The 14,871-nt window shown below is 43.0% G+C and overlaps 1 protein-coding gene across 6 annotated transcripts in view; it reads left to right on the top strand.

Moving 5' to 3' along the window:
* Positions 1-14,871, top strand: part of si:ch73-103b11.2 (early endosome antigen 1) — a 47,177-nt gene that overhangs the window by 28,174 nt on the left and 4,132 nt on the right. For 3 of the 6 annotated variants that reach the window (XM_041066437.1, XM_041066433.1, XM_041066436.1), the window contains 12 exons: positions 121-346; positions 577-1,138; positions 2,476-2,617; positions 2,753-2,869; positions 4,264-4,320; positions 4,441-4,509; positions 4,644-4,733; positions 6,632-6,741; positions 6,891-6,929; positions 8,658-9,441; positions 9,528-9,644; positions 10,544-14,293. In XM_041066437.1, coding sequence (XP_040922371.1) covers positions 121-346; positions 577-1,138; positions 2,476-2,617; positions 2,753-2,869; positions 4,264-4,320; positions 4,441-4,509; positions 4,644-4,733; positions 6,632-6,741; positions 6,891-6,929; positions 8,658-9,441; positions 9,528-9,644; positions 10,544-14,293 — 6,063 coding nt within the window. The remainder of the gene's footprint in view (positions 1-120; positions 347-576; positions 1,139-2,475; positions 2,618-2,752; positions 2,870-4,263; positions 4,321-4,440; positions 4,510-4,643; positions 4,734-6,631; positions 6,742-6,890; positions 6,930-8,657; positions 9,442-9,527; positions 9,645-10,543; positions 14,294-14,871) is intronic. The other 3 variants (XM_041066439.1, XM_041066434.1, XM_041066438.1) reach the window with 2 other exon arrangements.

Genomic DNA, 14,871 nt, shown 5'->3' with positions numbered 1-14,871 from the left:
TTAATTATTCCTTAATCCCTTTCCTTCTCATATTCCTTTTTGTAGACTGTGTGTGACCTTACCTCCCATTATGTCCTTTCCTCTTCCCATCCACTCCTTCCAACCCAAACCCCTACCCAGGAGCCCGGCCCTGCCAAGGTGACGGTGACCAGCAGCAGCACAGGAGGCAGCATCCCGTGCCTGCCCAGCAGCATTGCCAGTGCTGAGCGTGTCCCGATGAGCCGCGCCTCTCTGTGGCAGGAGGAGAGCCGCTGGAGCAGGGCCACCATCCCCTGCAGCCGCAGTGCCTCCTGTCTCAGCCAGCTGAGCCACAGCCAACCAGACTCCAGTATCACTACTCAAGACGGTGAGGACTAAGGACAGAGCATGTGAATTCTTTAACATCCTGCACATGTGCTTCAGCTTTGGAAACCGCTAAAAAATATAAGCTTCTTAAGTAACTTGACCGTCAACATTAGTATTATCAGTCAACATTATGTATTATCTAACAGATATGTAATTTAGGTTCATATATTTAGCACTGTCTACCAGTTGATTTGGGTGTTTCACATCAGTGGCTTTATGTCCTTATTTCAGATGGCGGCACCGTGAGCACTGGACGCAAGGTACGAGTGGAGAGTGGTTACTTTTCCCTGGAGAAGACCAAGTCGGAGCCTTCTCCACAGTCTGCACAGCATTCCCAGCCACCTCAGCCACCCCAGCATCTGCCCCTGTCCTCTTCTGCATCATCCTCCTCTTTAGGAGCTCCCAGTCCCAGGTACAGCTCTGAGTCAGAACCCCAAACTTCCCCTTATCAACCTTCCCAAGATCCTCTCCCTTCTCCAGGTGCACTTGTTTCCCCCAGCTACTCCACCATCAGTTCCTCCCAGAGCTCACTGGACTCTGAACCCAGCGGCACTATGCCCACCTGGGAGGGATGCGGTGGTAGTGGAGGGGGCACTAATAGTGTCAGTGTCAGCGGAGGAGGCAGAGTGGGCCGGTCTGGCAGGGAGTACGCAGCGCTGTCGGACGTGCCACGGGCTCGCAGGCTGACCTACCGAGAAGCTTTCCGCTCAGAGAAAAAGCGGCAAGAGCTGAGAGCACGGACACGCAGCCCTGGCAGGGAGGAGGTGGCTCGGCTGTTCGGGGAGGAGCGCAGGTAAGAGGTTACGGATAAGTGTCATGCTCGACACACCGCAAAAAAGATTAGACAGAGACATTGTTAATTTCTCTGACCTGCTTTCTGAAAGATTAGATCAATGCTGAACAGATATCAAACAGCAGAAATATAAATGCAAATTTAATTGTGACAGCAAACATTAATAATCATTAATGAGCCACTGGTTATCACTTGACATAGACTTAAAACATATAAGTAGCATGCAAGTAATTACTATGTGAATCTCATGCATTGCTTAAAACATGCAGCATTTCAGCACCACCCTGTGGCTGCTGTCCTGAAGGCATTCCTCTCTGTCGAGCATCTTTTGCTATTGCTGCCTACCTTATCTTACCAGTGGTTTGCCATCAATGATTTTGGGGATTGAAATGCACGTGTTACTTTCTTTTCTATTGGTCTCTACCCTTTGCTCTTGCAACTTTGCTAGTTTGTTTTGTCGTTTCAATCTTTTCCAGGGGCTTCTGAACAGAGCTTCTCAGAGCTAATGCTCAACCAACCCTTCCATCCCTGTCCCAATGCTGTTCCCTGCTGGTCACCGCTGATTCCTGCTTTCTGTCATTTCATCTCTGCCTGGAAGCACACACATACACTGTTCCATACAAATGGCTGATTTACTGTACAGAGTGCCTATAAAGTGCATACTCATACTAATGGTTGGTACTGGTTGGTTATACATACAGCTTAGTTTACATACACATTAACACATGCAGTGCCTTAAGGTAACGGTGACTCTGTTGCCATTGCTGCTACTTCCGCAATTTGTTTAATCCACCATCCTACACATTTTCCTTTTCTTCTAAAGTTTAATCTCTCATCATATAACACTACTCTTTATTCTTTGGTGCATCTCTTGATTTTCCTCTTTGGGGATATTACTTCTGCCTTATGTTGCACATTGTTGACTGTGAAAGGGACTTTGAGTCTAGAATGATGTCCAAAGTCAAAACATTTCCCACACAATAAATGGATAGCGCACAGTAATGGCAGCATTACAGTCTGCATACAATAAATGGAAAGTACTTGTGTCTGTTACAGACATCGATTTGGGCTCAAATTTGCTTTCATGTTATGCTGTGGTCTTGTTTTTATCCTAACTGATTCTGCCACCATTTAAGGATGATATGCTGCATTATTATGTTTTTTAAGAATGAATGTTTGTTTTACCACTGTTTTGTTTTTTGTTGCTCAATATTTTGCTCATTCTCAGATGAGACTTTTCTATTTAGAGAAACATGTAACAAGACTTTTATGCTGAGTGAAATGTGCTGTATGTTGAGTGTGTTTTTAAAAAGAAAAAAAAAATTTGTGTCTCTCAGGCGTTCTCAGATCATCGGCCGGTTCGAGGAGGGGCAGCATGTAGAGCGTATGGACACAAGTACCTCCAATGAGCCCTCCGCTAACACCGTGCTAACTCAGAGACAAGGCCGCAGCGAGAGACGCTATCTGGCTAACAAACATGTATGCTATTCTCTTCATAATCTTGAACAAATCAATCAGAAAAGGCGTAAAATGCTCCCATCAGAGAATTTACTTAATTGAAGATGTGTTATATAAAGAGAATTAGAAATGATCTCCCTACATCTCCTACTCTAGGAGATGTCATTGGATGCAGGAAAAGACCGTTCAGTCCCTGATGTGTCCAGCTCCACTTTTGCCAACTTAAGAAGAGCCAAGTCACTGGACCGCAGAGTCACAGAGTCTTCAATGACTGTGAGTACTAGCAGTACATGAAAAACAGATAGAGGCCATAACCAGCGGACTACAGAACTCATTTCACAGTCCCATTAAATGGCTTTGGTGATTGAACATTTTGATTTAAAGCACAGGGAAGAGGATGTGATCCCTCACTGCCTTCCCACCACGTGAAATGTGAATGAAGTAGATGTGTGAACCAACCTTGAATGACTGACATGTCCTTCAGCAATGATGTTGATGTATAATCAACAATTGCGGTAGCACATAAAAAAAAAAAAGCTGACGTTTATAGATGCAAATAACCGGCACAGCAATTAACAATTCAGTGTTAATTGAATGAATGTATGTATTGTCTATTTATTATTGTAAACATGTTTAAGATATTGATGTTCTCTAACCCCAATGATCATCTAGACTGCTAAAATGACATGTATCTCTGGAGAGTGACAGTTTGCACTGGCCAGGCATAAAATCATCTTTCATAATTTAACTACAGTTGAACGTGCACCAAAAGACCACTGCCGCTCCACACACAGATCTAGCAATACAGCTTTTGTTTTCTTGGTCTTCACAACAGAGATTTAAGTAGCTGTCTAGTTGCTTACGGTTGCACTGGTATCTTCCTGGTCTGACTCCTACCAGTCTGACAAACTGCTACTGATCTGAAGTCTAATCAGAGAGTGCTGCGGGGGTGATCCAGTCAGCGTGTGGTTGGTCTCTCTGGCTGAGCTGCAGCTGCCAGAACCCCCACCCACTTAAACACACACACACATTCACATTCATGTACACACCACTGCCGCCACCGCTACTGATGATTATAAATAGCCAGCACAGAAGCAGCCGCAGTAGTGTGTATGTCCCCGGGACAGACGGAAAGAAACAGATTGTCAACCTATGAAGTGAAGGCAGTTAGCCATCAGAATGACTCTCTGCCAGACGGTGACACCACACCTGATGAAGCTCAACAAAAACAAGGTATTGTTGAGTGAGCAAAAGGCAGTTTTTAGACAAATGACTTAGTTTACAGTCTATAAACAGACTTAAGCTTGGTTGCAATGTGCAGCAGTTTGTGTTTCACAGGGGAAAGTCCAGCTCCCGCCAGTCGGTCTCTTTAGCTCGAGCCACGTATCGGCACATAAACTTCTTGGGCAGAGGTGCTGACCTAAATGTAAACAAATGCACAGAAATGCATCAGCGATGAATACTCACTTCATGACAGCTTCTAATATCGGGGCAGTTTTGTAGAAATTGGTTGAACAAAGTGTAATCCTGCTTTTCTATCCTGGTTTTCTGTTTGCTTATGTGCTTAATGTTTAATTACAAGGTGCTTACTACTGATAGCTGAATTTCCTATTATTGTTTTTTAATTGCTGAATATATCACATCACTCTGGTTTGTCTCCATTGCAGCCAGATCTGCTGAACTTCAAAAAAGGATGGATGACCAAGCTGTATGAAGACGGAGTGGTAATTTGTTATCATTAGTAGGATTAAATGACCATCTGCTTCTCTCTCCTACTGAAGTAATATCACATGACATACATGGAGTACGAATCCACCTAATGGTGTCTTTTTTTCCCCCATTAGTGGAAGAAACACTGGTTTGTCCTGACAGACCAGAGTCTGAGGTACTACAAGGACTCAATAGCTGAGGAGGTAGGACTTGTCTTCAAAGCAGTTGTGAAGTCTTTTTTAATTGTTTATGTGAATAAATCGGCTGTTAATATTTTCTTTTTTTATGTTGTTGTTGTTGTTGGTTTGGGTTTTTTTTTTGTTGTTGTGTTCCTTAGGCTTCAGAAATGGATGGTGAGATTGACCTTTCCACATGCTATGATGTCAAAGAGTTCCCGGTGCAGAGAAATTACGGTTTCCAAATCCTGGTGAGTGTTGATTCTTCGTGTCATCGATTGTACTGCGTCATTAATCACCAGTAAAGATGAAACTCATTGTCTACACCGTTTAGCTCCGCTGTCTCCTGACAGTCTATAAACAGCCTTAGACACCATGTGGTGCAACATTAGGTATCAGGTTTGGCCATTTCTCTTTTTGAAACGATTCTTTGTCTGTCATGAAGGATGTCACTTGACTTGTCATCTCTCTGTGAAAGGCTGACATCATACTGGTCTAAATCGGCCACAGCCGTTGCCAGCCCCGCTTGTCTCTCTGAACCCATGAGCCCTTTCACAATATGTTTACCTAACCTCTTGCAGTCAGAAGCACTGTCCTTGTCCACATTTTCTGAATATCACTTAAATTTTTAAAAAATATTTATTTATGGGACAGTTTTACTCTGGACCCTAATGGCATAGCAGCCCTGCAGTTGTATGGATCTTGCTGTGAGCCTAATGAGACATTGCTTTCTTCATATAATCCTTTGGCTATTAAACATTTTTAGCACTTGTTGCTGGCAAAATACTTACTGGACATATATAGTTGCTTGCAATGCAGTCGTTATCCAATTGATGTCAGTGGCAGCTTTTGTTGGGTTGCTACATTTAAACTTGCCATACTAATCCTATGTGAGGAGAACAGTAGCTACAAGGTCATTTCTTTTGTTTACTTTTGCTTGACGCATCTTCCACAGCTATTTTCTGGTGGAAGTCAGAAATAGAGTAGTCAAGAGGGATCGTTGTCTCTTTGGCTGAGAACAACATGGGTTTGGTGTCGAGAAATTAATAACTCCAGTATTTATATCTACTCTCAGTGCTCCTAGGTCAGACTGGGAGTTGCTGTTGTTCTGTCACTGGTTCTGGCTTAGCTTCAGTGTAGATGTGAAAGGTTAACCCTCAATGTCTGGAATGACCTGCCTGGTATCTTAGACCTCACTACATTTGATGCAATGCATCATTAATGCATTAACTGTGGTCTTGCAGAAGTTACTTAAGTGCCACTAGAGGTCACTGTATATGAAGTTAAATTTATTGCACACACAGTAAAGCTCTCTGTTACACAGATATACACTTAACACTGTATATTTGTGTCTATGTACATACATAAAAGTGCTATATATATCAAGTGTATCAAGTGTATAAAAATCTTATATCTGCCTTATTTAATTTTTTGTCACAGGTTAACATGAAATGATTTGTAAAAATCCCAAATCTGAAAGTTGCACATGAATGATTGAAAATATGTTGTTCAGTGTCAATAGATCTAAACCTTTCACTCTGCTATCACATCGTGGCAAATGTGGAGGTAGTGATCAAACAGGAAGAAAATCTGGTGTTAAAAATGTGGGTGTAATGACAGCCTAAAAATACACACTTCTCCTCAGCTTCATGTCAGCCTGGTGCATTGATGCTATACTTTTACTCAAGCATTTAGCACCCGAGCTCACTGTAGTTTGACCGAACAACAGAGCAAATCAGAGGAGACGTGAAGCCTTATTTCACAGATTTTTCATCCATTATTAAACGTCTGATAAAACGGCATTCTGAGTGGGGCATGGCTTCCTGACAATGGAGAGCAAAGAGAATGTAGAATGGTAGAAAGATTTTTCTCTCAAACTACACTCCATGTACAGTTAGACATATTCCGCATTAAACTAATTTTGCAAATAGTTATTTTAAAGAGGTTACTTAAGGATATCAGTAAATATACGTGTTCTGCCCATCTCTGGTTACAATCAGTGAAAGAAGAGCGTGCATTGTCTAGGCAATTCCACAGCTGCATACCTGAGTTTTATTTGAAGCTGGTGCAAAGGCGTGCACACATTTTTTTTAAAGTGTCAAAAAGGTATTTTAATCGACACGTTAATGTCATGCCTGTCTGCTTTCAGTGTAAAGAGGGAGCATGCACCCTGTCAGCCATGACCTCTGGAATCCGTCGCAACTGGATTCAGGCCATTATGAAGAATGTGCGACCCACTATTGCCCCCGACGTCACCCGGTAATACCCAGAGAGGATTAACACTTTAACCACTGGCAGATGAAAACACTCGTTTTCTCGCTTATTTTATCGTAATCCCTCTCTCCTCCTCACCCTCTTCTCCCTTCTTTCTCTTCCTCCCTCAACTGGTATTTTCAACCTGCCTCCAGGAAAAACATCTCTCTGAAACTGTCCGTTCTGAAGCCCAGGTTGGAGTGCTTGTGTGTTGAATATCTCCCCCTCCTCAAACAGTGATGTAATTGCTCAGCAATGTCAGCCCCAGCGTGTTTGTCGTCCCACCATATGTCATGTGATTGTTGAGTAATGTCTCCCTGTCAGTTGTGCCACTGTAGAGACACACACTGCGATCACATCGTACGAGAATAATGTGACTGTCCTCTCAGTAACTTTTCGAAAACAAAACAATTGAAAAATCATGCTATAGCTGAAGGATAGAAGGAAAAAGACTTTTAGTGGACAGAGAGAAGAACTGGGATATAAACATCTTTTTTTTTCCTGAAACAGTGAACCCAAGGATTATTTTAATTACCTAAAAACTTATTTCAGTGTTTGTTTTTTTTAAGTGGAGTATCACCTTTCAGTTGGCTTATCAGATGTGATAATATATACGTGCTCTGACCCTCATTTACTGAGTCACACACTTTACTCTGCCACTGTCTCTTAGGCAGCTCTCTCTCAGGGGGAGAATGAGTGATATTTTTGGCATTTCTGCACAGACGCCTCACAGACACCTCTTTCTCATTCTTGAGCTCTGTCCCTTCTCATTTTCCCCTTACTCACACTTCCTGACACCTCCACACAACATGGTAAAAATAGATTATTCCGTCAGGTCACTTTTTTAAAAATGCTCTGCCCCTCCACATTAAATGTGCCAATCAGTGTGCAGTTTACAGCAAACACATTCTTCACATTAAACCATTATATAAATGGTAATAACATAGTGGCTAAAGGCCAGCGTCTGCCATCAGGCTTACCTCGGATCATGACTGCAAACACCAAAGCTGCTTTCAGCCCACTGCAGTGTGCCTTCTAATGTTTTGATGTTAATGCTTTGACTCTGATGCATTAAAGTGACTGATTTTTTTGTTTGTTTGTTTGTTTGTAAATCAGGGTATCTGCAGGCCTTGAAAAGTTAAAAATATTTAAATCAATTTTCTAAAAAAAAAAAACGTATAAGGTATTAATTTAAGTTACAAAAGTCTTAGAATTTCTTTCATTAGCTATAGGCAGTAATGTTAGCCATAAATTGTTTTTGTCTGGGCTGTTAGGAGACATTACACACTTAAAAAGTGAAAGTGGGATTGCTGCAATAGAGAATTGTTCATGTGGGACACTGTTCAATGCTTTTTAGTGGTGTTTCAGTCAGCACCATCTGACCTGCAGGAAACACTGTCACTCCTGCTATTTACAGTAGCTAGGAGGCTCATCGACTCACAATGGACAAGTGTCGACTTTGGCAAAGACTTAAATGTATTCATCTTTTTCCACTGGCTAATCCATCTATTTATTGTATGCTGCTTATCCAGGTCCAGGTCACATGAATTTATTTTAACATTATAAATTGTTGTTACATACAGCTTGGATGTACTGAAAAAAAAAGTGATATAGTAAAAATTTATTCTAGGCCATATCTTCCCTACTGGTTTTACTTACTTTGCCTGGTATGATTGTGAAACAGGTATTAAAAATGTTTTTAACAGTCTTAAATTTAACTTGGTGAACCCTGCAGAAATCCTGTAAATGCATTGTTAATTGATGCTGCACTACTAGAAATGTCTGCCTTATTGTTTCGTCCAGCAAAGCTTTATGTAGTAGTATTATAGCTTGAGTTGACGTAACAATGAAGATTAATTGTCAAGTTATGTTTAAGCCTGCCTATATCTCTTTTTTATTTTCCTGGGTTTCTGTTCATTCAGATCCCTCCCTGATGAGAAGATAAAAGCCCAAGTGATGTTGGAGCCGTGTCCACAGGCCACCCCTGAGCCAAGTCCCATTCCTGAGGCCCCCAGGTCTGATGTCCACAGACAGCCAGCTGGCAACAATGCCTCTGTCCCCTCCTCTGAGCCCCGAAAAGGCAGAGTTCGTGAACGCAGACCAGAGGGCCGCTCTAAGACTTTTGATTGGGCTGAGTTCAAAGTGGAACAGACAGAAAAACCTGTGAAGGAACGAGCAGACACAGTCGACCTCAGCTCATCATTCTCCACAACCTCCTCATATTGCTCTTCCTCCTCTTCACCTTCCTCATTAGCGTCCTCTCCTGTCTCTACCTCCTCCCTCCTAACCTCCTCGGTATCAGGTGCTCAACCCCCGCCTTCTGTGACTGAAGAAGCAGAGAAGGAGAATGTTAGGAGGGGTGTCTCTCCACAAAGCACAACCAGTGCAACCCACATACCAAATACTGTTACTGTTACCATGACTTCCACACTAATCACCACACCACCAGTACAGCCATCGACACCTGAAAGTCAAGAGCAAGGAAGGATGGAAGTAGACCACCCCACAGCCATGCACCCTGCTAGTGAAGATAAGAAGGACAGCAGAACCTCAGGTGTCCATGAAGAGATTGAGCAGCGATGGCATCAGGTGGAGACAACACCTCTGAGAGAAGAGAAGCAAGTGCCCATCACCACAGCTTTAGGAAACTCTGGAAGCTCGGACAGACTACCTGCACATGAGCTTGCTGCGCTGCTAGACAAAGAGGTATGTCTACTGAATGTGGTCATACACATTAGTATCAGAGCATCTTGTGCCATATATTCATACTTTTTCTTTCTTTCTTTCTTCAGTTGGGACAGAAGCAGAAGGAACTGGACCGACTACAGAAGCAGAACAACCTTTTAAAAGAGCAGCTGGAAGATGCACTAGGGAGAGAACATAGTGCCAGAGAGGGCTATGTACTGCAGGTACTACACTCACCATCCATCACACAGGATTAGTATGTTTTAAAATTGACACCATGTACAAATAGCATTTCAACATGAATTTAGACAAAGAAGTCTGGAGCATCAAAATGTATAGGCTAGTATTGCAAAGTTTGTGAGGCAGTATACATATAATGTGGTGCAGTAAATGTTATGAACTGTACCACATTTCTTGATTGTATTTTTTGTTATACAGGCTCCTGGCTTATTATAGATTTGTGTGTGGCCACTGTAACTTATAAAGTTCTACTAACAGGCGTGGGTGCTTATTCTCTAAAACTGTTACGCATGGTTGTGGTGTTCTTGGCATGAGTTTTCACTAACTGTTTTTACGGAGTGTCACATCTCCTGGGAAAACAATTGGTTTGATCTGATATGCTTAAGGTAAGAAACTTGATCAATAGGCCTTGCGCTGTGCTTTTTCCCTCTGTTCATCTGTGCTTTGTCGGTGTGTCCTTTCCAAGCTTGATGTTGGCATGCTTTTTGGTGTTTCAGAGTTGCATTCATAAACTAATTGCTTTCTTATATTGTGAACAGATTAGTTATACTGTGAAATTATCGCAGAGCCAGAATGGTTATTGTGTTGTGTCTTATTTCATTTTCTAAAAGTTTCTTTTTCTGATTTTTATTTTTAAAACACTATGTTTGTTACCCATTTGTTTATTTGTTTTTGTTTGTTTGGATGGGTATTCATTTAAGCCTTTCAATTTCCAAGTCATCTCTGAAAAAGCACAGTGGAAGCTTGGAGAAAAAAGATCCTGATCAAAAGAGATACCAGGAAAACTTAATTTCCTGGTAACCCCTGAGATGTGGTTCTCCGTATACGGTAGGGGAAGTAAGGTGATGTCATTAATGAAACTGTCTCATCAATCTTTTTCAAGAGTGCAACACCCCCTTCCTCTTCACCGCACAGAGTGCCATGGCAACGCTTGCACAAGCTTAATCAGGATTTGCAGGGTGAGTTGGAGTCCCAAAAGCGTAAGCAGGACCTTGCTCAGCAGCAGATTCGTACACTAAAGAGAAGCTACACCGAAGCCCAGGATGCTGTAGACCGCCATGAGGCTGATATTCAGGCTCTGCAGACTAAACTAGCATCTGCAATGGCTGAAATCCTAGCTAGTGAACAGGCTGTGGCCCGAATGCGCAATGAGCTCAAGCTAGAGCAGGAACGTTCAAAGGAACAAGAAGTGGAATTTGGACGAAATGAGGCCACCCTACGAGCCCAGCTAAAGGACAGTGAGGACAGACTCCGTGAAGTAGAGGCCAGCCTCTTAGAGAGGAACCAGGCCCTTAGGCACCTGGAGCGCCAGCAGGCCCTACAACGAGACCACATCAGAGAGGTGCAGAGGTTGCAGGAACGGCTGCAAGAGGTGACAGCTCGACTAAGTGCTACTGAAGAAGGTCAAGCACTGAAGGAGGAGCGTCTGAGGAATGAGCAGCATAGCATGCAAGAGAGTCATGAAAGGGAAAGACAGAATCTGTGTAGAAGGTTAGCTCAGGCTGAAACAGCACAGAAAGAGACGGAGGAAAGACTGCTGGAGGCTGAGCAGCAGGTAGAGGCTCTGTTAAGAGGGAAGCAGACCTCAGGAGGAAAAGAGTGCAGGGAGGAAATGTTGAAGTTGCAAGAGGAGCTGGCCCAGAAGATTGACATGGTTGAGTCATTGAGGGAGAGTGTGCGTAGGCTAGAAGAAGAGAAAGGCCATCTCACTTGCCGCTGTCAAGAGCTTCTTAACCAGATTGCGGAAGCGGACCGTGAGGTGAACAAGCTCCGCAATCGTCTGGAAACCGAAGAGGCTGATTACTACGCCCTGGAGAACTCATATGAGAGGGCTACCCAGGAATTTCAGAAAATGAGCCAGTTTCTTAGAGAAAAAGAGGAAGAGATCCGGCAGACTAAGGAGATGTATGAGAGGCTGGTGGAACGCAAGGAAGAGGACCTAAAAGAGGCACTTGTTAAAATGATGGCACTTGGCAACAGCTTAGAGGAAACAGAACAGAAGTTGCAAGCTAAGGAGGAGCTTCTCTGTCAAATGAGTCAAAGCCTCTTAGATAAGGTTGAACCCTGTAGTGCTGAAAAGGATCTGCAGGCCAAGCTTGTGGTTGCAGAGGACCGTATTGCAGAACTGGAGCAGCACCTCAATGCCCTGCAGCTGGGCTATGCTGACCTATGCATGGAAAAACAGCAAATCCCAGAGCAGAGCAAGAAGGGAATGGTTAAAACATCAACCTCCTTATCACCAAACACAGACCATTCACTTTCTTTTGACAGTACATCCAAGACAGAGAACCCCCTAGATGATAAGGAATCTCAAGCTAAAAGATCAAGGATACGTTTTTCCAATATTCAGTGCCAAAAATACATCAGCTTAGAGGGCCTGGCCACAGGCCATGTTAGCAGTACTTTTGTAGACACAGGACAAAAAGTTGACCAAGATGTAAATGAAGACATCCATTTAACTGAAGGAGATATCTCATCTGATATCACATTCTCACAGGCTAGTGACCCAGAGAAGTTTATCTCCATCATACATGCCCTAGAGACTAAACTCCTTGCCACTGAGGATAAACTAAGAAACCTCACACAGAATCTAGAAGAGCCGCCACCCACCCAAGCAGAAGACATGTCCAAGATTGATCTAAAGATGACAGAAAAGAAGAATTACCCAGAGAAAGAGTTCAGTTGTGGAAGTGGCATACAGAGTAATACTGCCAATAAGCATTATGCCAAGGCCCTGGAGTGTGTGGAAAACAGCAGAGAGAAAGTCAGAGCTATTCTCAGTGGCTCTCACGATACCACTGATTCGCAGCTGCATTCATTGTCAGAGATAGAGAATGACTTGTTCAATGCATCACTGTACATTCAACAAGGACAAAAGGCATTGGAAGACCAAACATCAGGTGTCCATCAAAATCAAACGCCAGAGACTCTGGATGAAGAAGCTTTGCACCTCTTTGCCAAAACCTTATCTTTTGAGGCAGTCGTTTTGACCAAGATGGCTTTATTAATACAGACTTCAAAGTCTGACATCTTACAAGCTCTTGCAGAGATTTGGGAAGACATAGACAACATTAAAAGGAGTGACAAAGATTGCTTGGCTATAGTTTATGCTGATGTCTTGACCAGGAAGTTGATGTTAGAGAGTGCATTTTGGAAAGAATTGGAGAAAGCTGAGACAGACGTTGCTAGATGCAGAGAGGACAGTGTGTCAGCTGATGTAGACGCTGATGCCACAATCTTTAAGACCTTTATTAAAGCAGAACTAGCCTACTCCGTTCAAAACCTTAAACTCTGCTATGAAGAGAAATTCAAAATACTGAAAAGGGAGTTGACTGAAGCTCATAATAACCTACATCAAAGGGAAATAGCTCTGAAAGCAATTATTGAAGCCTCCAAAAGGCCTGATTTGAAAAACGTAATAAAAGAAGTTAAAAATAAGTTTGGGTTTAGTAAACACAAGTTAGCCGATATTCGCCCCCCTGAACTTGCTCCCTACATGGAGCAGATTGAAATGGAAGCAGCTAGAGACTTGGCTGAGGAAATTGTAGACAGACACTTGGCTGGAGAAATGCCGTCTTGTGGTGTTGACTCTATTGAAACACTGCAAAATGCACATGACAACCTGGCTAATGAGCTTCAGAGACAAGCGGCAATCCTCCATAAGTATGCTCAAGAGATAGAAAGTGGTGGAAACCATCCTGCACTGGCTAAAATGATCCACTCTCTTTTCGGGCACCAAACTTCACATAATTTCACAAGTACCTCGCTTTGTATGCGTGAAGCCCTTATCCAGGCTCAAGTGGCTTATGTGGCATGCAGGTTACGGGCCATGCATGAACAAGACTTGGGCTGGTGTAAACAGACAGGTCAGGACATGGACGCTCTAGTCCAACAGCATGCCCGCAATGTCAGTACAATCCAAGAGAAATACGAAGCATCTTTACAGGAGGAGCGCCTGAACTTCACACAGACAGTGGCCTCTCTCCAGATGGAGAACCAAGTACTAAAGAGCGAGATCAGCAAACGTGTCAACCAGCTCTCCCAGCAGCAGGAGCAGCTGGCTCTCCTGGAGGAGCATTACCAGAAGGACACTGAAGAGTTGAATCACATGCACAAGAAAGAGCTACGCGAAGCAGAGCAAGGCCGTGCTTCAACAGAGCTGGCCCTCATGGAGACAATGGCGGACAGCCAACGAAAGTTAGAGGTTTTGCTCGTAGACATGGACACCATGAAGGAGCAGCACGAGAGTCATGTGAGGAAACTGGAGGAGAAGTTTGAACAGAGGATCTGGCAGCTCCAGCATGTCCACAAAGAGGAGATTGAAAAGTTACATTCCCAGTATGAGGAAAACATTCAATGTGTCAGAGAGCACCTGCGGGAGAAAAAAGGCCTTGAGGCTTCACACTTGCACCCTTGTGATGAGGCCGTAATACCAATGGAAGAGGAGGAGCAGGGGAAGGGGGAGAATGCACAAAATATGTCGGAGGTTGACTCCATGGTGGTTCTGAAGGACCGGATCCAGGAGCTGGAGACTCAGATGAACACCATGAGGGACGAACTGGAGAACAAGCACCTCGAAGGAGATGTGGCCAGCCTGAGAGAGAAATACCAGAGAGACTTTGAAAGTCTTAAGGTTTTTGCTCTTTCAATATTACCTTAGTCAATCCATTTTTTTATATATATAAGTGAGAGAGTAGTAGATAAATAGTGAAATAACTAAATAACCTGTCACTTTTTTCAACAATCTGCTAATATTCACTGATGATCTGGAATTGGGAAATGGTGTGACTTGAGAGTACATTTAAACATTTTTGTAACTGGAGCTTTTAGGGATGTCCCAAACTACTTTTTGTTGTTGTTGTTTTTCCTGTAACACCCTTTAGATTTTTAGCCTCATTAGGAGTGTGGGTCTACAAATGTCATTATTGGTCAGTCCACCACTGTGGTTCAGACTGAAAAATCTGTGCAAATTCTGGATGGACTGACATGGAGTTTGGCAGAGACCTACCAAATGATTAATCCTATGGGGTGATGGTGATCATGGTAAACATTATACCTGCTGAACATTAGCATGCCTGTATTGTGATCATGTTAACATGCTGAGATTAGCTTTTAGCCTAAAGCCTACAGCTTCCAGGATTTGCTAGCATTATTATTTTATATTTATTACTTTCTGCAAAATTAATTATAGTTGCTGAGTAAGTTAATGCT

This window comes from Toxotes jaculatrix, chromosome 21, assembly GCF_017976425.1.
Source record: "Toxotes jaculatrix isolate fToxJac2 chromosome 21, fToxJac2.pri, whole genome shotgun sequence".
Lineage (NCBI taxonomy): Eukaryota > Metazoa > Chordata > Actinopteri > Toxotidae > Toxotes > Toxotes jaculatrix.
This window is presented reverse-complemented; position numbering and strand designations above follow the sequence as displayed.